Consider the following 27,207-nt stretch of genomic DNA (forward strand, 5'->3'; position numbering starts at 1 on the left):
CTTTCGCCGCCTCTTCTTTCTCTTTGGGGCTGGGTTGGGTGTAACTTCTGGGGCTGATGCTTCAGCCTGTGAGACGGAGCTGGAAGAAAAGAAGAGTGAGTTAGATGTGCCCCAATCCTCCAGCGTCTTCCAGGCAGGCCCCCCTGCTCACTCACCTTGGCACCTCTACCCGTTCAAGTACAGCAATGAAAAAGCCGCCAGTGAGAGTGGTCTCAGGGGAGGCCCGGAGGCAGTGCTCAGCACCTGGAAAAGTGCCAAGGCCTCGGTGTGGCCAGGAGGGGAGGACAGGAGCCAGCCTGCAGAGAGGAAATGGAACGGGCTTCTAGGTAAGAGGGCGGCCCCTGCCCCAAGACCCTGGTGGACACCCACTACCTGAAGGCTGCTGGGCTCTGCTGCAGGGCGGCTTGCACCACGTCTTCGTTCTCCTCCTGGTAGAGGGAGCACGTGGAGTAGACGAGGCGCCGCAGGGCGGGGAACGTGAGCGCGAGGCTCAGCGCCCGCCGCTGGAAGGCAGCCAGTGCTCGCAGGCGCTCCTGGCTCGGTACGCTGGTCCCGGGCTCCTCCAGCTGTCTGGTCAGCATCCCTAGGGAAGAGTGCTTTCACCACACACTGCCTGATTTCGAATGAAATCCCCACATACAGATGAGCACACCTGACCATTCACAGGATAACCTGAGCCAGAACTAAACCCGAGGCCAAAACGAATGACCTCCGCCACACCCCTCTATCCCCGCTCTAAGGCTGCTCTGGATCTGTGGGGCCCTCGGCCGCGTTTTCGCCCATCTCACCAGAGCCACTACAAGAAGGATCCAGCAAGATGTACTGGACCTGACGATAACGCTGGTCTGAGGGCAAGACCTCCAGGAAGTCCTGCTCAGCCAGCTCGCAGCAAGAAACCCCGGCCCGGGCCAGCAGGGTAGCCGTAGAAGCCAGCCGCTTGGCATCCAGGTCAAAGGCAAAGATCTTCCTAGGGAGGAGGGCAGAGTTGAGGTGAACTGAGAATTTACGCAACACATAAGAGCCCACAGGCTGACACAGTAACACGTACTTGAAGTCAGGACACACAGAAAATCACACTTCAATGTCTTTAAATTCTCAATTAATATTTAAAAAGGGTCAGTGGGGGACTTCCCTGGTGGTCCAGTGGTAAAGATTCCACCTTCCGATGCAGGGGACGTGGGTTCGATCCCTGGTCAGGGAACTAAGGTCGCACATGCTGCAGGGCAACTCAGCCCGTGCACCACAATGACCGAGCTTGCGCGCCTCAACGAGAGCCCGCGTGCCTCAAACCACAGAGCCCACGCTGCAACGAAAGATCCTGCACGCCTCAACCAAGACCCTGTGTGCCACAACTAAGACCCGACACAGCCAAAAATAAATTAAAACAAAAAATTAAAGTGAGTCACGTGAAGTTTAAAACAAAGTTAAAAAAAATAAAGGGCAGTGGTTAGAAATAACTGCCCAGGGCCCTCTGCCCCAAAGGCTAAGGGATTCACATCTCACACGTGTAACCCACTGGGAAGCTTAGGAACTGCCCTAGGTCCAGGAGGAAATATTTAAAGGGAAGGCCACCTTTCAGCCTTCATGACCTACTGGAGTTAAGAGTTCCTTATTTCTTCTTACAAAATATAGGATCAGACCCCACCCCACTCCTCTGTCTGACCATGGCACTCACCCTTGGTTCTTCAGAAGAGCAGCCAAGTGACTGGTCTTATTGCCTGGGGCAGCGCATGCGTCGATGACATGGGAACCTGGAGGTGGAGCCAGCAGCATGGCCGGGAGACAGCTTGCCTGGCAGCGCAGAGCACAGGGGCGGCTGAAAGGGACCCCAGGCTGATCGCTCCCCTCCCGCTCCTCCCTTTAACACCCATCCACCCTACCTTGTCTTGTAGGATGAGGTGACCAGCTTGGTACAGTGGATGTTCATGCAGATCTGTTCGGGCAGGAAACACGAGCAACTCCGGCAGCAAGGAATCCAGAAGAAAACACTTCCCTTTGAGGGCCCTCATGTCCTCGAGGCTGCCAGGGAACAAGAACTGTTCATTCCACATTTTCTGAATCCCTCCATGCCAGGCAGCAAGCCAGACATTTCACATGTCACCTAACTGCTTATTTATGCAACAAAAGGTTAAAACTGCTATGAGTAAATGAACAAGCTGATAAGGTAGAGGCAGCAGTTAAGAGAACAGGCTTCTCAGGCCAGGCTCTAGGTTCAGGATCCCACCTCCATCATTTACCAGTGGCGGGAGCACTGGCACTTCAGCCTCTGTCTACATTTCTGGAAAATGGTAGATCTCGTGAGGATTAAATGACATGCAAAATACTTAGGAAAATATTTTGCACAAATTAGACACGCACTAGCCAGTACTATTAAAACATAACCCTGGGGAGAGGGGCCTGGTTCAGGGAGGTAAATGCTGAGCTGACTCCTGATGGATGAATAAGTAACCTGAGGAGGTGAGGTGAAAACTGTATTCTCCACACTGCAAAGGAGCATTGTTCATTCACCCGACCCACGTAGAAAACAGGCCTAGAGAATAACAACTCAGAAAGCTATGAAGTAGCAGAACTGGAATTCAAACCCAAACACAACCATTCTCTACCACCCTGGTCCCGAAGCAGCATGCTAGAGGCAGATGGGGGAACATCTACAACAGATGGAGAGAAAGGGAGGGAGAAGAGGCAGCTTCCCAGAGCTGTCAAAGGACAGACCAGGAGGTAGGTGAGTGCAGGGAAGCCTGGGGTGAGGAGCAGCAACCACTGTGATAACACAGGTGCACAGAGTGCATGGCAGATGGGCCTGGAAAGGAAGCAGGGGGCACAGCACAATGGAGAGCCACGGGTTTTCAGTAGGGGAGCAAAGCATCAGATCTGGCTGCAGATCTCTCTGCAGCCAACACAAGGAGGACAAACACGACAAGAAAGTCTGGAAGTGGGGAGACCAGTTTAGGAGATTCTTCTGCCAATCATGATAGGATATGATGCTTAAACCCAGGCAGTATCCAGGAGGACAAAAGAAAGATGCCGAAGGCACAGTAGTAAATGACTAAAAGGAGAGGAGGGAAGCATCTATGATGACTCAGTTTCTGCCTTGACGAAATGGGTGCATAATGGTGATATCTGTTAGGTTAAAACAGGGAATGCGTAAGATGCCAGTGTCAGGGATGCAAGGATGGTTCAACACCCACAAAGTAATCAATGCAATATACACAATTAACAAAAAGGATAAAAATCACATGACCATCTCAACAGATGCAGAAAAAGCATTTGAAAAAATTCAACATCCACTCATAAAAACTCTCAACAAACTGGGTATAGAGGGAACACACCTCAACATAATAAAGGCCATATATGACAAGTCCACAGCTAAAATTATACTCAGTGGTGAAAAGCTGAAAGCTCTTCCTCTAAGATCAAACACAAGGCAAGGATGCCCACTCTCGTCACTTTCATTCAACCTAGTATTGGAAGTCCTAGTCAGAGCAGTCAGGCAATAAAAATAAAAAGCATCCAAACTGGAAAGGAAGAAGTAAAACTGTCACTATATGCAGATGACATGATTTTATATAAAGAAAACCTTAAAGAATCCACCAAAAAACTAATAGAACTAATAAATTCAGTAAGGCTGCAGGATACAAAATCAATATACAGGGAATTCCATGGCAGACCAGTAATTAGGACTCCGCACTTTCATTGCCAAGGGCGCGGGTTCAATCCCTGGTCAGGGAACTAAGATCCCACAAGCCGTGTGGCATGCCACCCCCCCCCCAAAAAAAATCAATATACGAAAATCTATTTCTATACACTAATAACGAACTATCAGGAAAAAAATTAAGAAAACAATCCCATTTACAATTGCATCAAAAATTTAAAAATTCCTAAGAATAAATTTAACCAAGGAGGTGAAAGACCTGCACACTGAAAACTATAAGACATTAATGGAAAAAAAAACTGAAGATAACACAAATAAATGGAAAGATATTCTGTGCTCATGAATTGGAAGAATTAATACTGTTAAAATGTCCATACTACCCAAAGAAATCTACAGATTCAACACAATCCCTATCAAAATTCCAATAGCACTTTTCTTTTTTTTTTTTTTTTTTTAATTAATTAATTAATTAATTAATTTTATTTTTGGCTGTGTTGGGTCTTCGTTTCTGTGCGAGGGCTTTCTCTAGTTGTGGCAAGTGGGGTCCACTCTTCATCGCGGTGCGCGGGCCTCTCACTATCGCGGCCTCTCTTGATGCGGAGCACAGGCTCCAGACGCGCAGGCTCAGTAGTTGTGGCTCACGGGCCCAGTTGCTCCGTGGCATGTGGGATCTTCCCAGACCAGGGCTCGAACCCATGTCCCCTGCATTGGCAGGCAGATTCTCAACCACTGTGCCACCAGGGAAGCCCAGCACTTTTCACAGAAACAGAATGAACTATCCTAAAATTTGTATGGAAGCCCAAAAGACCGTGAATAGCCAAAGCAATCTTTTTTTTTTTTAATTAACTAATTTATTTATTTTTGGATGTGTTCGGTCTTTGTTTCTGTGCGTGGGCTTTCTCTAGTTGCAGCGAGTGGGGGCCACTCTTCATCGTGGTGCACGGGCCTCTCACCGTCACGGCCTCTCTTGTTGTGGAGCACAGGCTCCAGATGCGCAAGCTCAGTAGTTGTTAGCCAAAGCAATCTTGAGAAAAAAGAACAAAGCCAGAGGTATGAAGCTCCCAGACTTCAGACTCTACTACAAAGCTACACTAATCAAAACAGTAAGGTACTGGCAAAAACACAGACACATAGATCAATGAAACAGAACAGAGAGCCCAGAAATAAACCCACAAACTTACGGTCAATTAATCTATGACAACAGAGGTAAGAATATACAAAAGGGAAAAGACAAAATCTCTTCAATAGGTGGTGCTAGGAAAACCAGACAGCTATATGTAAAAGAATGAAATTAGAACATTTTCTCACACCATATACAAAAATAAACTCAAATCAATTAAAGACCTACATGTAAGACCAGAAACCAAAAAACTCCTAGAAGAAAACATAGGCAGAACACTCTTTGACATAAATTGTAGGGGAATTCCCTGGCAGTCCAGTGGTTAGGACTCTGTCCTTCCACTGCAGGGGTCACGGGTTCAATCCCTGGTCAGGGAACGAACAAAGATTCTACAAGCTGCATAGCCCAGCCAAAAAAACTAGCAATTTTTTTTTAATCTGTCTCCTATGGCAAAGGAAACAAAATAAAAAATAAATAAATAGGACTAGTTAAACTTAAAAGCTTTGGTACAGCAAAGGAAACCACTGACAAAATGAAAAGACAACCTACTGAATGACAGAAAATATTCACAAATGATATGACTGATAGGGATTAACATCCAAAAACATATAAACAGCTAAGACAACTCAACATCAAAAATACAAACAACTGGGCTTCCCTGGTGGCACAGTGGTTGAGAGTCCGCCTGCTGATGCAGGGGACACGGATTCATGTCCCGGTCCGGGAAGATCCCACATGCCGTGGAGCAGCTGGGCCCGTGAGCCTGTGCTCTGCAACGGGAGAGGCCACAACAGTGAGAGGCCTGCGTACCGCTAAAAAAAAACCAACCAAACAAACAAAAAAACCTGATTAAAAAAATGGGGAGAAGGCATGAATAGACATTTTTCCAAAGAAGACATACAGATGGCCAACAGGCATATGAAAAGATGCTCAACATTGCTAATCAGAGACATGCAAATCAAAACCACAATGAGATATCACCTCACATCCATCAGCCATCAGAAAGGCCATCATCAAAAAGAACACAAATAACAAATGTTGGCAAGGATGTGGAGAAAAGGGAGCTCTAGTATACTGCTGGTGGGAATGTAAACTGATGCAGCCACTATGGAAAAACAGTAATGAAGGTCACTCAAAAAACTAAAAATATAACTACCATATGATCCAGCAATTCTACTCCTGGGTATATATGTGAAGAAAATGAAGTAACACTAATTTGAAAAGATACGTGCACTCCAATGTTCATAGCAGCATTATTTACAACATATAAGATACTGAAGCAACCTCAGTGTCCATCGACAGATGAATGGATAAAGAAAATGTAGCATACATACACAACAGACTATTACTGTGCCATAAAGAATGAAATTCTGCCATTTGCAAGAATGTGGAGAAACTTGGAGGGTATTATGCTTAGTGAAATAGAGAAAAACAAATTCTGTATATCACTTATATGTGGAATTTAAAAATAAATTAACAAATACAACAAAACAGAAACAGATTCACAGATATAGAGAACACCACAATGGTTACCAGTAGGGAGGGGGAAGAAGGGAGGGGCAAGATAGAGGGAGGGGATTAAGAGGTACAATACAGAGAATGTAGCCAATATTTTATAATAACTTTAAATGGAGCATAATCTATAAAAATATTGGGGCTTCCCTGGTGGCGCAGTGGTTAAGAGTCCGCCTGCCGATGCAGGGGACACGGGTTCGTGCCCCGGTCCGGGAAGATCCCACGTGCCGCGGAGCGGCTGGGCCCGTGAGCCATGGCCGCTGAGCCTGCGCGTCCGGAGCCTGTGCTCCGCAACGGGAGAGGCCACAACAGTGAGAGGCCCACGTACCGAAAAGAACAACAAAAAATATATATATATTGAATCACTATGTTGTATACCTGAAACTAATATAATATTATAAATCGACTACACTTCAATTTAGGAAAAAAAAAACCAGTACGGTATTGGCATGAATATAGACACAGATCAACGAATCAGAATAGAGAACCCAGAAATTAACCCACAAATATATGGTCAAGTATACAATTAAGGAGCCAAGAATATACAATGAGGAAAGGACAGTCTCCTCAATAGATGGCATTGAGAAAACTGGACAGCTGCAAATAAAAGAATGAAACTGGACCACTATCTTACACCGCACACAATAAATTAACTCAAAATGGATTAAAGACTTGAATGTATGCAGCATATTACTCAGCTATAAAAAAGAATGAAATCTTGTCATTTGCTGACAACATGGACGGACTTAGGGGTCATTATACTAAGTGAAATAAGTCAGAGAAAGAAAAATACTATATGATTTCACTTATATGTGGAATGTAGAAAAAAATGAATAAACATAACAAAACAGAAACAGAGTTACAGATACCGAGAACAGGTGATTGCCAGAGGGGAGGAGGGTGGCAGGGAGGAGAGAAATAGGTAAGGGAGATTAAGAGGTACAAGCTTCCAGTTACAAAAAAAATGAGTCGGTCTTCCTTGGTGGCGCAGTGGTTAAGAATCCGCCTGCCAGTGCAGGGGACACGGGTTCAAGCCCTGGTCCGGGAAGATCCCACACACCGCGGTGCAACTAAGCCTGTGTGCCACAACTACTGAGCCTGCGCTCTAGAGCCCACGAGCCACAACTACTGAGCCCACGTGCCACAACTACTGAAGCCCGTGTGCCTAGAGCCCATGCTCCACAACAAGAGAAACCACTGCAATAAGAAAGCCCGTGCACCGCAACGAAGAGTAGCCCCTGCTTGCTGCAACTAGAGAAAGCCTGTGCGCAGCAGCGAAGACCCAATGCAGCCAAAAATAAATAAATTAAATTTTTTAAAAAAATGAGTCATGGGGCTTCCCTGGTGGCGCAGTGGTTGAGAGTCCGCCTGCCGATGCAGGGGACACGGGTTCGTGCCCCTATCCCGGAAGATCCCACGTGCCGCGGAGCGGCTGGGCCCGCGAGCCATGGCCGCGGAGCCTGTGTGTCCGGAGCCTGTGCTCCGCAACGGGAGAGGCCACAGCAGTGAGAGGCCCGCGTACAGCAAAAAAAAAAAAAAAAAAAAAAAAAAAAAAAAAAAAAAAAAAAAAAATGAGTCATGGGTATGAAATGTACAGTATGGGGAATATAGTCAATAACTATGTAATATCTTTGTATGGTGATGGATGGTAACTAGACTTATCAATTGTGGTGATCATTTTGAAATGTATAGAAATATCAAATCACTATGCTGTGTAACATGAATTAACAGTGTTATAGGTCAATTGTACTTCAAAAACAAACAAACCAACTCATAGAAAATGAGATCAGATTTGCGGTTACCAGAGATGAGGGGGAACTGGATGAAGGTAGTCAAAAGGTACAAACTTCCACCATCTGTGGAATACATGACTAGACAACGAATCATCCCAAATTGAGGAGCCAGGAGTCAGTGCTGTGCCTCTGAGGTGGGAGAGCCAACTTCAGGACACTGGTCCACAAGAGACCTCCCAGCTCCACGTAATATCAAACGGCGAAAATCTTCCAGAGATCTCCATCTCAACACCAGCGCCCAGCTTCACTCAACGACCAGCAAGCTACAGTGCTGGACACCCTATGCCAAACAACTAGCAAGACAGGAACACAACGCCACCCATTAGCAGAGAGGCTGCCTAAAATCACAAAAAGTCCACAGACACCCCAAAACACACCACCAGACGTGGACCTGCCCACCAGAAAGACAAGATCCAGCCTCATCCACCAGAACACAGGCACTAGTCCCCTCCACCAGGAAGCCTACACAACCCACTGAACCAACCTTAGCCACTGGGGACAGACACCAAAAACAACGGGAACTACGAACCTGCAGCCTGCAAAAAGGAGACCCCAAACACAGTAAGATAAGCAAAATGAGAAGACAGAAGAACACACAGCAGGAGAAGGAGCAAGATAAAAACCCACCAGACCTAACAAATGAAGAGGAAATAGGCAGTCCACCTGAAAAAGAATTCAGAATAATGATAGTAAAGATGATCCAAAATCTTGGAAATAGAATTGACAACATGCAAGAAACAGTTAACAAGGACCTAGAAGAACTAAAGATGAATCAAGCAATGATTAAAAACACAATAAATGAAATGAAAAATACTCTAGATGGGATCAATAGCAGAATAACTGAGGCAGAAGAATGGATAAGTGACGTGGAAGATAAAATAGTGGAAATAACTACTGCAGAGCAGAAGAAAGAAAAAAGAATGAGCTCTTTTCTCTTGTCCGCCATCCTATGTGGTGCTGGATTTGCTCCTCGCCATGTCTTCTCACAAGACTTTCAGGATCAAGCGATTCCTGGCCAAGAAACAAAAGCAGAATCGCCCCATTCCTCAATGGATTCGAATGAAAACTGGTAATAAAATCAGGTACAACTCTAAGAGAAGACATTGGAGAAGAACCAAGCTGGGTCTATAACGAGCCTCACATATGAAGTGTCACACATGATCAAAACACCAATAGTGTCTGGAACGTCTGCCTGCGTTTTATGCTCTCCTCTTTTCTTGACCTTTCCTCATCACTGCCCACTGTGTAGCTCAGTAATAAACACGTGAACCTTTTGTTGGAACTATTATTATTCTGGTTTGTGATGACGTACTGAATAAATACCCCTCCTATCAGATGTAACACAGGACTGTCCAATGATAGAAATGTTCTCTAGTTACCAGGTACTTAGAAGTATGGCTAGTAAAAGTAAGGAACTGGTTTTTTAGATTTTGTTGTTTAATAGCTCCCTGTAATCAGCAGCTCTTATACCTACTGTTATGGGAAGTGCGCCTATGTGTCATCCTCATACCTGAGGGTAACACCTTAAAATAAAAGGCTTTTGTGGGTGGGGAGCATACCATGATGCAGGCAGAGTCTTAGTTCCCTGACCAAGGATCGAACTTGTGCAGTCTTAACCACTGAACTGCCAGGGAAGTCCCATAAAAAGCATCTTCATATACTATTCTGTGGTGCCGGTCCTCAGAGTAGGAATCACATGGACCAGGGATTGGCAAGCTGGTCTGCTGATTGTTTTTCGTATGGCCTGTGAACTAAAGTTCTGCATTTTTTAATTTATGTTTTAAAATAAATTTATGTATTTATTAAAAAAAAAAAAGAAAAAGAAAAAAGAATGAAAAGAACTGAGGACAGTCTCAGAGGCCTCTGGGACAACATTAAACGCACCAACATTCGAATTATAGGGGTTCCAGAAGAAGAACAGAAAAAGAAAGGGACTGAGAAAATATTTGAAGAGATTATAGTTGAAAACTTCCCTAATATAGGAAAGGAAATAGTCAGTCAAGTCCAGGAGGCACAGAGAGTCCCATACAGGATAAATCCAAGGAGAAATACGCCAAGACACATATTAATCAAACTGTCAAAAATTAAATACAAAGAAAACATATTAAAAGCAGCAAGGGAAAAACAACAAATAACACACAAGGGAATCCCCATCAGGTTAAGAGCTGATCTTTCAGCAGAAACTCTGCAAGCCAGAAGGGAGCGGTAGGACATATTTAAAGTGATGAAGGAGAAAAACCTGCAACCAAGATTACTCTACCCAGCAAGGATCTCATTCAGATTTGATGGAGAAATTAAAACGTTTACAGACAAGCAAAAGCTGAGAGAGTTCAGCACCACCAAACCAGCTTTACAACAAATGCTAAAGGAACTTTTCTAGGCAAGAAACACAACAGAAGGAAAAGACCTACAATAACGAACCCAAAACAATTAAGAAAATGGGAATAGGAACATACATATAGATAATTACCTTAAATGTAAATGGACTAAATGCTCCCACCAAAAGACACAGATTGGCTGAATGGATACAAAAATAAGACCCATATATATGCTGTCTACAAGAGACCCACTTCAGACCTAGAGACACATACAGATTGAAAGTAAGGGGATGGAAAAAGATATTCCATGCAAATGGAAACCAAAAGAAAGCTGGAGTAGCAATTCTCATATCAGACAAAATAGACTTTAAAATAAAGACTACTAGAAGGAACAAAGAAGGACACTACATAATGATCAAGGGATCGATCCAAGAAGAAGATATAACAATTATAAATATTTGTGCACCCAACATAGGAGCACCTCAATACAGAAGGCAAATACTAACAGCCATAAAAGGGAAAATCGACAGTAACACATTCATAATAGGGGACTTTAACACCCCACTTTCACCAATAGACAGATCATCCAAAATAAAAATAAATAAGGAAACACAAGCTTTAAATGATACATTAAACAAGATGGACTTAATTGATATTTATAGGACATTCTATCCAAAAACAACAGAATACACATTTTTCTCAAGTGCTCATGGAACATTCTCCAGGATAGATCATATCTTGGGTCACAAATCAAGCCTTGGTAAATTTAAGAAAATTGAAATTGTATCAAGTATCTTTTCCGACCACAATGCTATGAGACTACATATCAATTACAGGAAAAGATCTGTAAAAAATACAAACACATAGAGGCTAAACAATACACTACTTAATAACGAAGTGATCACTGAAGAAATCAAAGAGGAAATAAAAAAATACCTAGAAACAAATGACAATGGAGACACGACGACCCAAAACCTATGGGATGCAGCAAAAGCAGTTCTAAGAGGGAAGTTTATAGCAATACAATCCCACCTTAAGAAACAGGAAACATCTCGAATAAACAACCTAACCTTGCACCTAAAGCAATTAGAGAAAGAAGAACAAAAACACCCCAAAGTTAGCAGAAGGAAAGAAATCATAAAAATCAGATCAGAAATAAATGAAAAAGAAATGAAGGAAACGATAGCAAAGATCAATAAAACTAAAAGCTGGTTCTTTGAGAAGATAAACAAAATTGATAAACCATTAGCCAGACTCATCAAGAAAAAAAGGGAGAAGACTCAAATCAATAGAATTAGAAATGAAAAAGGAGAAGTAACAACTGACACTGCAGAAATACAAAAGATCATGAGAGATTACTACAAGCAACTCTATGCCAATAAAATGGACAACCTGGGGCTTCCCTGGTGGCGCAGTGGTTCAGAGCCCGCCTGCCGATGCAGGGGACACGGGTTCGTGCCCCGGTCCGGGAAGATCCCACATGCCGTGGAGCGGCTGGGCCCGTGAGTCATGGCCGTTGAGCCTGCGCGCCCAGAGCCTGTGCTCCGCAACGGGAGAGGCCACAACAGCGCGAGGCCCACATACCGCAAAAAAAAAAAAAAAAAAAAGGACAACCTGGAAGAAATGGACAAATTCTTAGAAATGCACAACCTGCCAAGGCTGAATCAGGAAGAAATAGAAAATATGAACAGACCAATCACAAGCACTGAAATCGAAACTGTGATAAAAAATCTTCCAACAAACAAAAGCCCAGGACCAGATGGCTTCACAGGCGAATTCTATCAAACATTTAGAGAAGAGCTAACACCTATCCTTCTCAAACTCTTCCAAAATATAGCAGAGGGAGGAACACTCCCAAACTCATTCTAGGAGGCCACCATCACCTTGATACCAAAACCAGACAAGGATGTCACAAAGAAAGAAAACTACAGGCCAATATCACTGATGAACATAGATGCAAAAATCCTCAACAAAATACTAGCAAACAGAATCCAACAGCACATTAAAAGGATCATACACCATAATCAAGTGGGGTTTATTCCAGGAATGCAAGGATTCTTCAATATACGCAAATCAATCAACATGATACACCATATTAACAAATTGAAGGAGAAAAACCATATGATCATCTCAATAGATGCAGAGAAAGCTTTCGACAAAATTCAACACCCATTTATGATAAAAACCCTGCAGAGAGTAGGCACAGAGGGAACTTTCCTCAACGTAATAAAGGCCATATATGACAAACCCACAGCCAACATCGTCCTCAATGGTGAAAAACTGAAACCATTTCCACTAAGATCAGGAACAAGACAAGGTTGCCCACTCTTACCACTCTTATTCAACATAGTTTTGGAAGTTTTAGCCACAGCAATCAGAGAAGAAAAGGAAATAAAAGGAATCCAAATCAGAAAGAAGAAGTAAAGCTGTCACTGTTTGCAGATGACATGATACTATACATAGAGAATCCTAAAGATGCTACCAGAAAACTACTAGAGCTAATCAATGAATTTGGTAAAGTAGCAGGATACAAAATTAATGCACAGAAATCTCTGGCATTCCTGTACACTAATGATGAAAAATCTGAAAGTGAAATCAAGAAAACACTCCCATTTACCATTGTAACAAAAAGAATAAAATATCTAGGAATAAACCTACCTAAGGAGACAAAAGACCTGTATGCAGAAAATTATAAGACACTGATGAAAGAAATTAAAGATGATACAAATAGATGGAGAGATATGCCATGTTCTTGGATTGGAAGAATCAACATTGTGAAAATGACTCTACTACCCAAAGCAATCTACAGATTCAATGCAATCCCTATCAAACTACCACTGGCATTTTTCACAGAACTAGAACAAAAAATTTCACAATTTGTATGGAAACACAAAAGACCCCGAATAGCCAAAGCAATCTTGAGAACGAAAAATGGAGCTGGAGGAATCAGGCTCCCTGACTTCAGACTATACTACAAAGCTACAGTAATCAAGACAGTATGGTACTGGCACAAAAACAGAAAGATAGATCAATGGAACAGGATAGAAAGCCCAGAAATAAACCCATGCACATATGGTCACCTTATCTTTGATAAAGGAGGCAGGAATGTACAGTGGAGAAAGGACAGTCTCTTCAATAAGTGGTGCTGGGAAAACTGGACAGGGACATGTAAAAGTATGAGGTTAGATCACTCCCTAACACCATACACAAAAATAAGCTCAAAATGGATTAAAGACCTAAACGTAAGGCCAGACACTATCAAACTCTTAGAGGAAAACATAGGCAGAACACTATGACATAAATCACAGCAAGATCCTTTTTGACCCACCTCCTAGAGAAATAGAAATAAAGACAAAAATAAACACATGGACCTAATGAAACTTAAAAGCTTTTGCACAGCAAAGGAAACCATAAACAAGACCAAAAGACAACCCTTAGAATGGGAGAAAATATTTGCAAATGAAGCAACTGACAAAGGATTAATCTCCAAAATTTATAAGCAGCTCATGCAGCTCAATAGCAAAAAAACAAACAACCCAATCCAAAAATGGGCAGAAGACCTAAATAGACATATCTCCACAGAAGATATACAGACTGCCAACAAACACATGAAAGGATGCTCAACATCTTTAATCATTAGAGAAATGCAAATCAAAACTACAATGAGATATCATCTCACACCAGTCAGAATGGCCATCATCAAAAAATCTAGAAACAATAAATGCTGGAGAGGGTGTGGAAAAAAGGGAACACTCTTGCACTGCTGGTGGGAATGTGAATTGGTACAGCCACTGTGGAGAACAGTATGGAGGTTCCTTAAAAAACTACAAATAGAACTACCATATGACCCAGCAATCCCACTACTGGGCATATACTCTGAGAAAACCATAATTCAAAAAGAGTCATGTACCATAATGTTCATAGCAGCCCTATTTACAATAGCCCGGAGATGGAAACAACCTAAGTGTCCATCATCGGATGAATGGATAAAGAAGATGTGGCACATATATACAATGGAATATTACTCAGCCATAAAAAGAAATGAAATTGAGCTATTTGTAATGAGGTGGATGGACCCAGAGTCTGTCGTACAGAGTGAAGTAAGTCAGAAAGAAAAAGACAAATACTGTATGCTGACACATATATATGGAATTTAAGAAAAAGAAGTGTCATGAAGAACATAGGGGTAAGACAGGAATAAAGACACAGACCTACTAGAGAATGGACTTGAGGATATGGGGAGGGGGAAGGGTAAGCTGTGATAAAGCGAAAGAGAGGCATGGACATATATACACTACCAAACGTTAGGTAGACAGCTAGTGGGAAGCAGCCGCATAGCACAGGGAGATCAGCTCGGTGCTTTGTGACCGCCTGGAGGGGTGGGATAGAGAGGGTGGGAAGGAGACACAAGAGGGAGGGGATATGGGAACATATGTATATGTATAGCTGATTAATTTTGTTATAAACAGAAACTAACACACCATTGTTAAGCAATTATACTCCACTAAAGATGTAAAAAAATATATATATGTATCACAAAAGGAAAAGAAGGCAGTGGAGTATACAGCACAGCCTGTTCGAGGAAATAGACGAAATAATAGTTTCTTAACTGTTGAATGTGAACATTAAGAAGATATTATGCTTCCATGTAGAACATTTAATTATATTCAGTGTGTTTTAACATCACTGACTGCTCCTTAGTTGATGGTGTAGGGAAGGTTTGTCATGTGGAAAAATGCCAACTTTAAAAAAAAAAGGTACAAACTTCCAGTTATACAAGACATAAAGTACTAGGAACGTAACATACACCATGATAAATATAATTAATACTGATATATGTTACATATGAAAGTTGTTAAGAGAATAAATCCTAAGAGTTCTCATCACAAGGAAGCATATATTTCTTTTCCATCTCTTTCATTCTGTATCTATGTGAGATGATGGATGTTCACTAAACTTACTGTGGTCACCATTTCATGATGTACGTAAGTGAAATCATTATGCTGTACACCTCAGACTTCTACTGTGCTGTATGTCAATTACATCTCAATAAAACTGAAAGGAAAATAAAAGACTTGTATGTAAAACCTGAAACCATAAAAATGCCTAGAAGAAAACAGGTGTAAGCTCCTTTACATCATCCTTGGCAATGATTTTTTGGATTTGACACCAAAAGCAAAGGCAACAAAAGCACAAAAACCAAGTGACACTACATCAAAGCTTCTGCACAGCAAAGGAAACCATCAACAAAATGAAAAGGCAATCTATGGAATGGGGGAAAATATTTGCAAATCATATATCTGATAAGGGCTTAATATCCAAAATACACAGCGAACTCATACAACTCAATAGTTTATAAAAAACACCCAATTAAAAAATGGGCAACTCAATAGTTTATAAAAAACACCCAATTAAAAAATGGGCAGAGCCTCTAAAGAGACATTTTTCCAAAGAAGACATACAGATGGCCAACAGGTACACTGTATGGTTGTTAGCATAAGTGACACCATCATAAGTCAGGACAGTTTCTCCTGTCCTGCTGACTCTACTCAGGACTGTACTGTGCAGTAAATCTTCTCTGACGTCAGGGCTTTGTGGTTAATAGATAGTGTTTAATAATCATTAGGACCAGTGGCCTCTATGCTCCGTTAGTCCCCAAACAATGATGAAAACCTTCGCTGGTGTATTCCCAGCACCCATGAGACTCGTTACCGATTTATAAATCTTGACTTAGCAATGTACGCCCTGTTTCCAAGGACCTACCCGCATACCCTAGGTTAACTATAAAATTGTCCCATTGGCCCCTCTGCTGTGCAGAGTGCAGCAATGAATGCTTCCAGATTGTTGTCTGGCCAATCCCACCCTGTTAAGTTACCCTATAATAAACTGATCCATTGATTATCTAGAGCTGCCTGCCTCATTTTTTGGCCTCATGATGCCTTCTCAGTTCAGTGGGCACTTTTCATTCCCTCCATCCAACAATTGGCAAGCCAGTCAGGAAACTGAAAACGACCCAGGAATGGGTAAAGGGACAGTAAAGCCCATTGATGGTAGGGGAAATCCTAGGCTGGCCAGCCACTTCCACGTGCAGTGATTTGGCTAGGCTTAGGGAACCCTTCCAGCCAGTGTGTGAGTACAGGGATGCCCCCAACACACCAAAGGGCTTATTAGATATATCAACTGAAGTGGTGGGAAAGCAAAAAGTGGAAAAACAAAGTAAGCTATTGCACTGCATGACCTTTGTTATGCACTCTAATGATTGGCACAGAGAAAGAATTACAGCTCAACAGGGAACTAAAGAAGACTAAAGAGGCGCCGGCATTAGAAAGGGATGTCCAGATGGCATGTTCCACCACTTCAGACATATGTTAAAGACAATACAACAGGAAGAACATGTTGAAGTGATAACATGTAAGATGCCTAAAATGCAGGGCCACAGGCTGTTCCATTCAAACGTGAGGACCTTTTCACAGGAGAACTGGGACTCCAAGAGGTGGGATCCTTGGGATAACTACATGTCAGAAGATGTGGACATAACTCTAGAGGAGGAAGACCTGCAGGCAAGACCTCTCATCCAAACTACAACACAGGCCACTAGGGAGCCAGGAGATAACTGAGAGGAGATCCCTAGAAGCCAAGACACAACTGTGCAGGGATATTTCTCCACTGAGTTAGAATTCACAGGCAGGTTTAAACAAAAGAGTAGGAAAGGAATTGCAGCCTGGGTGCTCCGTTTATGGGATACTGGGAGAAATGGTATTATGTTAAATGAGCCAGAAACGTCAAAAATGGCCTTGGTCACAGCACAGCCCACCCTCCAGCAACATCTGTATGCAGCTGGGTTGGGAGAAACCCAAGGGTGGCTATAGCCACCTTGATTGACTAGATACGTGCAGGTATACACAAGGCTGGGCCAAATGAGGGGGATGCGCCGTCCCCATCCTGAAGATGGGCATCTACGCAAGAGTTACAAGAAATAGCGAGGGGAAGTGGGAACAAAGCGTGCTACCTATGCTCCTAGTTTCCGAGAACTTGATGAGGAGTTATTTACAACAGGCATAAGGGATGGTATCCTGCAGTCCATTCTAGGAGCTTGGCACGGGACCTTAGTTTCAGTTTTGGCCCCAATGGTTAATCGACTCATTCAGACGGGGCGGTCATGATAGCTGATCTAAGCAAAACTGAAAAGATCTGGCATAAGGGAAATAGAAGGGGAGATAAAGGCAAAGAGAAAAAAACCAAAAAGTGAGGAAACTAAACAAAGGGGCCCAACTAGAATTTCCCACAATTATGGCAAGACCCAGTATTAGCTGGAACCCGTAAGGAGAATATAGATAACCTAATCCGATCCTTTTAACCTCATGGAAAGCATTACCCAATGAAATAGTTTACTCTTCTGACAGCAAGAGAAAAACAGGAACAGGCTTAAGCTTATGCTCCACAGGGGCAGGAAGATAAAGAACAGGGGTGCATACACCCCACTCCTAGGGGTTAGGGGTGAAGTCAAGGTTGCTCCTTGGTGCGGGCAACAGGGGGCAACTGGAGGTCCCATACTGAACTATTTATTAGTCCCACACCAATAAACAGACTGTCCTGGCTTTAACAGACACTATGCCAAGTGCACCCTGATTTATGGGAATCCATCCAAGTTCCAAGGGGAAATACAAGCCACTGATGGATATGGAGGCCAGAGGTGAGGATGAAACAAGTGAGCCTGTATTTACAAGTTGGAAGACCCCCTCACCCCCCAGACCCTGCTCGTCCCTTTCTGGTCTATATTTTCCCCATACCTGAGTATATTTTGGGTGTGGATGTCCTACAGGACCTGGACCTCATAACCACCATGAGCGAGTTCCACTTATGGATCCGAGCAGTCAAGCCTGCAATGGTGGATCATGGTAAACAGGACCCTGTAAAGTTGCCTATCCCGTGGAGAGTGGTGGCAATAAAAAATATCACCTACCTGGGGGACAGGAAAAAATAACAGCTACCGTCAAGGAATTAGGGAAGGTGGAGGTTAAAAGACCCGCACAAAGCCCGCTAAATAGTCCCATGTGGCTGGTGAAAAAACCAAACCTGGCATGATAGTAGATTACAGGGAATTAAACAAGGCAACACCTCCCTATCTATGCAGCAGTTCCAAACAGCCCAACCCCTGGATCCAATTCCTCTTCCCTTTAGACAGATCACTGTGTCTTAGGTTTGTCTAATACCTTTTTCAGCACACCCTTAGATAAGGAGTCCCAGGACCAGTTCACCTTCACGTGGGATGAGAGACAACAAACTTTTACTGTCTTACCCCGAGGTTGTCTGCATAGTCCTGCTGTATGTCATGGGATGGTGGCTTGGGATTTGGAGAACTGGGCTTTCCCTCCCTCTTTAGTTCTCTACCCTTACATGGATGACATGTCAAGCTGTGATGCCTTGCACTCTCTTCCCCAAGCCACTACACCTCTTCAGGAACATTTAAAAGCACAGGGATGGGAGGCAAACGCCAACAAGGTGCAAGGATGGAGACAGTCAGTAAAGCTCTTTGGAGTTACCTGGTCTGGCAAGACTAAAGTGATGCCTGAGGCTGTTTTGATAAAACACAGGTGTATCCCATGCCCTGACATGTAAAAGAACTACAGGTCTTTATAGATCTGCTAGGGTACTGGCACCCTTCTATTCCCCACCTTGCCCAGATATTAAAACCACTATATGCTTTAATGAAAAAGAGAACAATCTGGGACTGGAATACCCCACAACAAGAGGCTTCTGCAAAGGCCAAGCTGATTGTCCAAGGACTGAGGGTGTTAATACCAGATGCAAGTTGCGAATTGGATTTAAGTATATATCCAGATGGGTTTGGGTGGAGGCTCTGGCAGCAACAAGATAGGAAATAAGTCCTGCTAGGAGTTTGGTCTCAATAACAGAAAGGGGCAGAGAACTGGTATGGTCCTAAAGAAAAACAACTGTCAGCAGTTTATCTAGCCTTACAACAAACCAAGGGTCCGACGACCGACCTACCGGCTGACATACAGAATTCCTACCTGGGTGCGACTGAGCACCTTACGAAGTGTAAGCTTACTCAGCAGAAAAGCACCCTCTCCCGGGAGGTGCATGCCTGATTAGGGCCGGTGACCTACAGCGACCCACCAAAGACCCCCGCAACATCACCTGCTGCACCCCCTCTACCACAGGTACAGGAAGATACAGGGATGCCCCCTGCTAATACATGATACACGATGTCAGCTGTAGGGCCAAGCCACTCGGCGGTCCTCCACAGCTGTTTGTTTGGCTCCGGATGTCATCTGGTTCAAGGGACTGAACAAAGTAGTCAGTGGGCAGAACCCAGAGCCACGTGGCTGGTGATTACCCACAAACCCATGCCCCTCAAGCTTGCCACTTGGCATCAAAATAATCAGGAAATATTAAATAAACCTCTGTGGGGAGCTGAATTGAGGGCTGATATTTGGACTGCCTACACGCAACCAGGTGCCAGCATGACCTTATGGCACTTGTCAACTCTGCCTGGTCATCACGAAGCAGGTGCATTAGCAAGAGCTTTGTTGCTGGAAGAATTACAGACCCCCTCTGACATGGCGGACTGGCTCCACCGAAAGTCAGGACACAGAGGCCCCAAAACTTGGGAAATAGTAAAAAACGCAGCATTTGCCTCTCCAATACACGGACCTCTGAGTCACAGATAAGGACGGTCCTCAGTGTCCTTTGAAGTGCCACCCTCTTCGACACACCCCAGGGTACGCTGGACGCTCTGACCATCCAGTTACCAGATGACAAGCGGACTACATAGGGCCTTTGCCAGTGTCAGAAGGACATACATATACTACAACCTGTGCTGACACAGCCACTAGACTGATGCAAACCTTTACCAGTAAGAAAACCAACTAGGCTGCAACAATCAAAGGCCTGTCAAAATTGGAAGTTATGTATGGAACACCAGCCCAAACTGACATGAACAAGGAATCATTTCACTGGATGTGAAATACAAGAGTGGGCAGAAACCCCAAGAAATACTTTGAACTTTCCACCTACCATACAATCCCACCACGGCTGGCCTTATAGAGCATGTCAACATGTCAGAAGCCACATTAAAAGCCCCAACTCCTGACTGCACGTTAAGAGGTTGGTCCCTCCCCACTCCCTCCACGTTAAGAGGTCTGAAACTATCAGATGATTAAATGCTGTCCCCAGGATGACAATCTGCAGATGAATGGCTACCTGACCAGACACCAAGAGCCTGAGAGTGCAGATTCAGAAGGGAGGCTTTAAGCCTATCCTGTAGGAAGGTCTCCTTTAGCCACTGCCACAGGACCTCTGACCTAGTGTTACTGTAATTCATTAGCATTTAAATTGGTCTCCCCCTCCCAGGTGGCTTCGTATCCTAATCCCTTGGGGCATGGGACTTGCCTGGGTATTGCCTTCCCTCAATCAGGCCTTTTATATGGTAATAGGCCCCACTCAGACCCAAATCTCCTCTCCAAAGCATTAGCACAAGCAGCTGAAGTGGGTTTACTCAAGTGGGTTCCTGCTGAGGCCCCGAGTACTGAAGACATTAAAGGACAAAATGAGTCCTACCACCTGCCAGGAAAAAGGACAAAACCAGGGGTGGTTTTGGCCAACGGTGATCAAACAGCTACAGTGTTACTCACAAATGAGGATTTGCCTATCTTTCACCCCTAAAACATCTGTCTTATCACTCATAGTTTGTGTCTCATAGACTCCCTGGCTCTGGTTACCAGAAATGTCCTCCTCTCCCGGGCCTCAACATATGTGAAGGTCCACAATCGCTCTGAGTGCTGGGTCTGCGGCCTGTCTCCAATGCAGAGTAGATGCTGTGGACAGTTCATCTGTCCCACAGAACGGGACAATGGCTTGGTGACCAAAAATCCCCTTGGTGATCCGGTTCCTATACATGAAAGTTCTGTTTGATTATAGTGACTCTAAACAATATGTTTTTTCCCTGGTGCAAAACTGGTCAAGTAATCCCTGGACTCCCACAGCTTATATTTGGGATGGCTTAGTGTGGCTGGGAGCTGCACAAGGAGTCTTGATGTCCAGAGCCCCCACCTGCATAGGAAGGACCAACCACACCCAAACAAATCACAGATGTATGCGGGGCTTCCCTTTGAAGTCTGCTGAGGAACTCACAACATATCAAATGATGAATGGACAGGAATGGAAGCAGCTTCCTACAGAACAGGCGACTTCATGGCTCCCAAACAAGGGATCTGGAAATGTGGAGCTTATCTGTGGCCTTATTTGCCCTATGAGCGGATGGGCCAACGCGCCTTCCCTTCTGGGCCGTACATACACCTCTTTACCAGGAGTTCCCTATAACCTTCCTGCTATTGAGTCCAGGTGGTGGGCCCATCATAGTATGTCATGGTGGGAATGGCCGACAAACGAGAAAACCAGTCTAAGTGCTAAACTAGAAATCCAGGTGTTAGCAATTTACCCCATCAGCTCTGAATGACTCCCATCTCTCCAGGAAACCAGGAAACCACTCAAACGAGAAAGGTGGTGCTGCAAAACCATATGGCCTTAGATATGCTGACAGCCTCACAGGGAAGGACACGCACCTTAACTGGGCAGGAATGCTGCATTTACACCTTCACGTGACTCCAACATAACTGATTAACACTCCCACATGAAAACAGTCATTAATCAAATGGATGAAATCCCCTTTGCTGATGCTTTACGCACTGGCTTACTTCTCTCCCAGGTAAATGGAGAACCATAGTTCTTACTATACTTTTGTTTACTAGGAACCCTTTGTTCGGGATACAAAAGCCACCTCCCGATATCTAGCCCTAGGGTCTACGTGGAAAAATGACGGACAAGATTATACGGGCCATCAAGATGTCAGGAGTGGAATCTGTGGCTGTTAACATCACTGCCACAGTACTGGGCCCTTACAGCTTCTCCTGTCCTTCGGCTGATCCTACCCAGAACTGTACTGTGCAGTAAATCACTTCTGTGTCATCAAGGGCTTTGTAATCAATAGTGTTAATAACCATTAGGACCAGGTGGCCTCCATGCTCTGTGAGTCCCCAGTGATAGAAACCTTCACTGACATATTCCCAGCGCCCACAGGACTAGTTACCCGTTCATAAATCTTGATGTAAGAATGCACGTCCCGTCTCCAAGCACCTAGCCCCATACCCTAAGTTAACTATAAAACTGTCCCAGTGGCCCCTCGGTGGTGCACAGTACAGGTATGAATGCTCCCGGATCGCTGTCTGCCTGATCCAGATCCCATCCTGTGAGTAAATTACCCTATAATAAACTGATCCATTGATTATCTGGAGCTGCCTGCCTAGTTTTCAGTCTCAAGATGCTTTCTCAGTTGAGTGGGTGCTTTTTGTTCCCTCTGCCCTCCAACATAAGTGAAAAGATATTCTACATCACTAACCATCAGGGAAATGCAAATCAAAACCAAAATATCGGAGAGGAACCAAGATGGTGGAGTAGAAAGACGTGCTCTCACTCCCTCTTGCGAGAACACCAGAATCACAACTAGCTGCTGGACAATCAACAGGAAGACACTAGACACCAGAAAAGATACCCCACATCCAAAGACAAAGGAGAAGCCACAGTGAGATGGCAGGAGGGGTGCAATCACAATAAAATCAAATCCCATAACTGCTGGGTGGCTGACTCACAGACTGGAGAACACTCATACCACAGAAGTCCACCTAGTGGAGTGAAGGTTCTGAGCCCCATGTCAGGCTTCCCAACCTGGGGGTCTGGCAACGGGAGGAGGAATTCCTAGAGAGTTAGACTTTGAAGCCTAGTGGGATTTGATTGCAGGACTCCCACAGGACTGGGGGAGAGAAGAGACTCCACACTTGGAGGGCACACACAAAGTAGTGTGCACATCGGGACCCAGGGGAAGGAGCAGTGACCCCAGGCGAGACTGAACCAGACCTACCTGCTAGTGTTGGAGGGTCTCCTGCAGAGGTGGGGGGTGGCTGTGGCTCACCATGAGGACAAGGACACTGGCAGCAGAAGTTCTGGGAAGTACTCCTTGGCTTGAGCCCTCCCGGAGGCCACCATTAGCCTCACCAAAGAGCCCAGTTAGGCTCCAGTGTTGGGTTGCCTCAGGCTAAACAACCAACAGGGAGGGAACCCAGCCCCAACCATCAGCAGGCAAGCGGATTAAAGTTTTACTGAGCTCTGCCCACCAGAGCAACAGTCAGCTCTACCCACCACCAGTCCCTCCCATCAGGAAACTTACACAAGCCTCTCAGATAGCCTCATCCACCAGAGGGCAGACAGCAGAAGAAGAAATACAATCCTGCAGCCTGTGGAACAAAAACCACATTCATAGAAAGACAGACAAGATGAAAAAGCAGAGGGCTATGTACCAGATGAAGGAACAAGATAAAACCCCAGAAAAACAACTAAATGAAGTGGAGACAGGCAACCTCCCAGAAAAAGAATTCAGAATAATGATAGTAAAGATGATCCAGGACCTCGGAAAAAGAATGGAGGCAAAAATCGAGAAGATGCAAGAAATGTTTAACAAAGACCTACAAGAATTAAAGAACAAACAAACAGAGATGAACAATACAATAACTGAAATGAAAACTACACTATATGGAATCAATAGCAGAATAACTGAGGCAGAAAAACGGATAAGTGACCTGGAAGACATAATGGTGGAATTCACTGCCATGGAACAGAATAAAGAAAAAAAGAAAAACAAGAAATGAAGACAGCCTAAGAGACCTCTGGGACAACATTAAACACAACAACATTCGCATTATAGGGGTCCCAGAAGGAGAAGAGAGGGAGAAATGACAAGAGAAAATATTTGAAGAGATTATAGTCGAAAACTTCCCTAACATGGGAGAGGAAATAGCCATCCAAGTTCAGGAAGCGTAGCGAGTCCCATACAGGATAAACCCAAGGAGAAACATGCCGAGACACATAGTAATCAAATTGACAAAATTTAAAGAAAAAGAAAAATTATTGAAAGCAGCAAGGGAAAAATGACAAATAACATACAAGGGAACTCCCATAAGGTTAACAGCTGATTATTCAGCAGAAATTCTACAAGACAGAAGGGAGTGGCATGATATACTTAAAGTGATGAAAGTGAAGAACCTATAACCAAGATTACTCTACCTTGCAAGGATCTCATTCAGAGTCGATGGAGAAATTAAAAGCTTTACAGACAACCAAAAGCTAAGAGAATTCATCACCACCAAACCAGCTCTACAACAAATGCTAAAGGAACTTCTCTAAGTGGAAAACACAAGAGAAGAAAAGGACCTACAAAAACAAACCCAAAACAATTAAGAAAATGGTCATAGGAACATACATATCGATAATTACCTTAAACGTGAATGGATTAAATGCTCCAACCAAAAGACACAGGCTTCATGAATGGATACAAAAACATGACCCATATTTATGCTGTCTACAAGAGACCCACTTCAGACCTAGGAACACATACAGACTGAAAGTGAGGGAAGCAAAAAAGATATTCCATGCAAATGGAAATCAAAAGAAAGCTGGAGTAGCAATACTCATATCAGATAAAAGACTTTAAAATAAAGAATGTTAAAAGAGACAAGGAAGGACACTACATAATTATCAAGGGATCAATCCAAGAAGAAAAGATAACAATTATAAATATATATGCACCCAACATAGGAGCACCTCAATACATAAGGCAACTGCTAACAGCTATAAAAGAGGAAATCAACAGTAACACAATAATAGTGAGGGACTTTAACACCTCACTTACACCAATGGACGGATCATCCAAAACGAAAATAAATAAGGAAACAGAAGCTTTAAATGACACAACAGACCAGATACATTTAATTGATATTTATAGGACATTCCATCCAAAAACAGCAGATTACACTTTTTTCTCAAATGTGCACGGAACATTCTCCAGGATAGATCACATCTTGGGTCACAAATCAAGCCTCAGTAAATTTAAGAAAATGGAAATCATATCAAGCATCTTTTCTGACCATGATGCTATGAGATTAGAAATGAATTACAGGGAAAAAAAAGTAAAAGACACAAACACATGGAGGCTAAACAATATGTTACTAAATAAACAAGAGATCACTGAAGAAATCAAAGAGGAAATCAAAAAATACCTAGAGACAAATGACAATGAAAACACAACGATACAAAACCTATGGGATGCAGCAAAAGCAGTTCTAAGAGGGAAGTTTATAGCTACACAAGCCTACCTCAAGAAACAAGAAAAATCTCAAATAAACAATCTAACCTTACACCTATAGGAACTAGAGAAAGAAGAACAAACAAAACCCAAAGTTAGCAGAAGGAAAGAAAGAAATAAAGATCAGAGCAGAAATAAATGAAATAGAAACAAAGAAAACAATAGCAGAGATCAATAAAAGTAAAAGCTGGTTCTTTGAGAAGATAAAATTGATAAACCATTAGCCAGACTCATCAAGAAAAAGAGGGAGAGGACTCAAATCAATAAAATTACAAATGAAAAAGGAGAAGTTACAACAGACACCGCAGAAATACAAAGCATCCTAAGAGACTACTACAAGCAACTCTATGCCAATAAAATGGACAACCTGGAAGAAATGGACAAATTCTTAGAAAGATATAACCTTCCAAGACTGAACCAGGAAGAAATAGGAAATATGAACAGACCAATCACAAGTAATGAAACTGAAACTGTGATTAGAAATCTTCCAACAAACAAAAGTCCAGGACCAGATGGCTTCACAGGTGAATTCTATCAAACATTCAGAGAAGAGCTATCACCCATACTTCTCAAACTCTTTCAAAAACTGCAGAGGAAGGAACACTCCCAAACTCATTCTATGAGGCCACCAGCACCCTGATACAAAAACCAGACAAAGATACTACAAAAAAAAGAAAATTACAGACCAATATCACTGATGAACATAGATGCAAAAATCCTCAACAAAATACTAGCAAACAGACTCCAACAACACATTAAAAGGATCATACACCATGATCAAGGGGGATTTATACCAGGGATGCAAGGATTCTTCAATATATGTAAATCAATCAATGTGATACACCATATTAACAGATGGAAGAATAAAAACCATATGATCATCTCCATAGATGCAGAAGAAGCTTTTGACAAAATTCAACACCCATTTATGATAAACACTCTCCAGAAAGTGGGCACAGAGGGAACCTACCTAAACATAATAAAGGCCACATAGGACAAACCCACAGCAAACATCATTCTCAATGGTGAAAAACTGAAAGCATTCCCCCTAAGATCAGGAACAAGACAAGGATGTCCACTCTCACCACTATTATTCAACATAGTTTTCGAAGTCCTAGCCATGGCAATCAGAGAAGAAAAAGAAATAAAAGGAATACAAATTGGAAAAGAAAAACTGTCACAGTTTGCAGATGACATGATACTATACATAGAGAATCCTAAAAATGCCACCAGAAAACTACTAGTGCTAATCAATGAATCTGGGAAAATTGTAGGATACAAAATTAACACACAGAAATCTCTTGCATTCCTATACACTAATGGTGAAAAGTCCGAAAGAGAAATTAAGGAAATACTCCCACTTACCACTGCAACAAAAAGAATAAAATACTAGGAATAAACCTACCTAGGGAGACAAAAGACCTGTATGCAGAAAACTATAAGACACTGATGAAAGATATTAAAGATGATACCAACAGATGGAGATATATACCATGTTCTTGGATTGGAAGAATCAATGTTGTGAAAATGACTATACTACCCAAAGCAATCTACAGATTCAATGCAATCCCTATCAAATTACCAGTGGCATTTTT

The 27,207-nt window shown here is 43.1% G+C and overlaps 3 protein-coding genes across 3 annotated transcripts in view; 2 read left to right on the forward strand and 1 right to left on the reverse strand.

Moving 5' to 3' along the window:
• Nucleotides 1-27,207, forward strand: part of HIP1 (huntingtin interacting protein 1) — a 407,412-nt gene that overhangs the window by 209,344 nt on the left and 170,861 nt on the right. The gene's annotated exons all lie outside the window — the stretch shown is intronic.
• NSUN5 (NOP2/Sun RNA methyltransferase 5) overlaps nucleotides 1-27,207 on the reverse strand; it is a 34,607-nt gene that overhangs the window by 2,609 nt on the left and 4,791 nt on the right. Inside the window, 6 exon segments of the mRNA XM_081255785.1 lie at nucleotides 3-79; nucleotides 156-296; nucleotides 373-583; nucleotides 789-967; nucleotides 1,676-1,791; nucleotides 1,881-2,019. Of these exon segments, the coding sequence (XP_081111911.1) occupies nucleotides 3-79; nucleotides 156-296; nucleotides 373-583; nucleotides 789-967; nucleotides 1,676-1,791; nucleotides 1,881-2,019 (863 nt within the window).
• On the forward strand, nucleotides 8,989-9,362 carry LOC308629253 (large ribosomal subunit protein eL39). Its single transcript, XM_081256862.1, has one exon. It carries the CDS (start codon nucleotides 9,056-9,058, stop codon nucleotides 9,209-9,211), a length of 156 nt encoding a protein of 51 aa, XP_081112988.1. The 5' UTR covers nucleotides 8,989-9,055; the 3' UTR covers nucleotides 9,212-9,362.

Source organism: Mesoplodon bidens, assembly GCF_964165515.1.
Source record: "Mesoplodon bidens genome assembly, chromosome: 15".
Lineage (NCBI taxonomy): Eukaryota > Metazoa > Chordata > Mammalia > Artiodactyla > Ziphiidae > Mesoplodon > Mesoplodon bidens.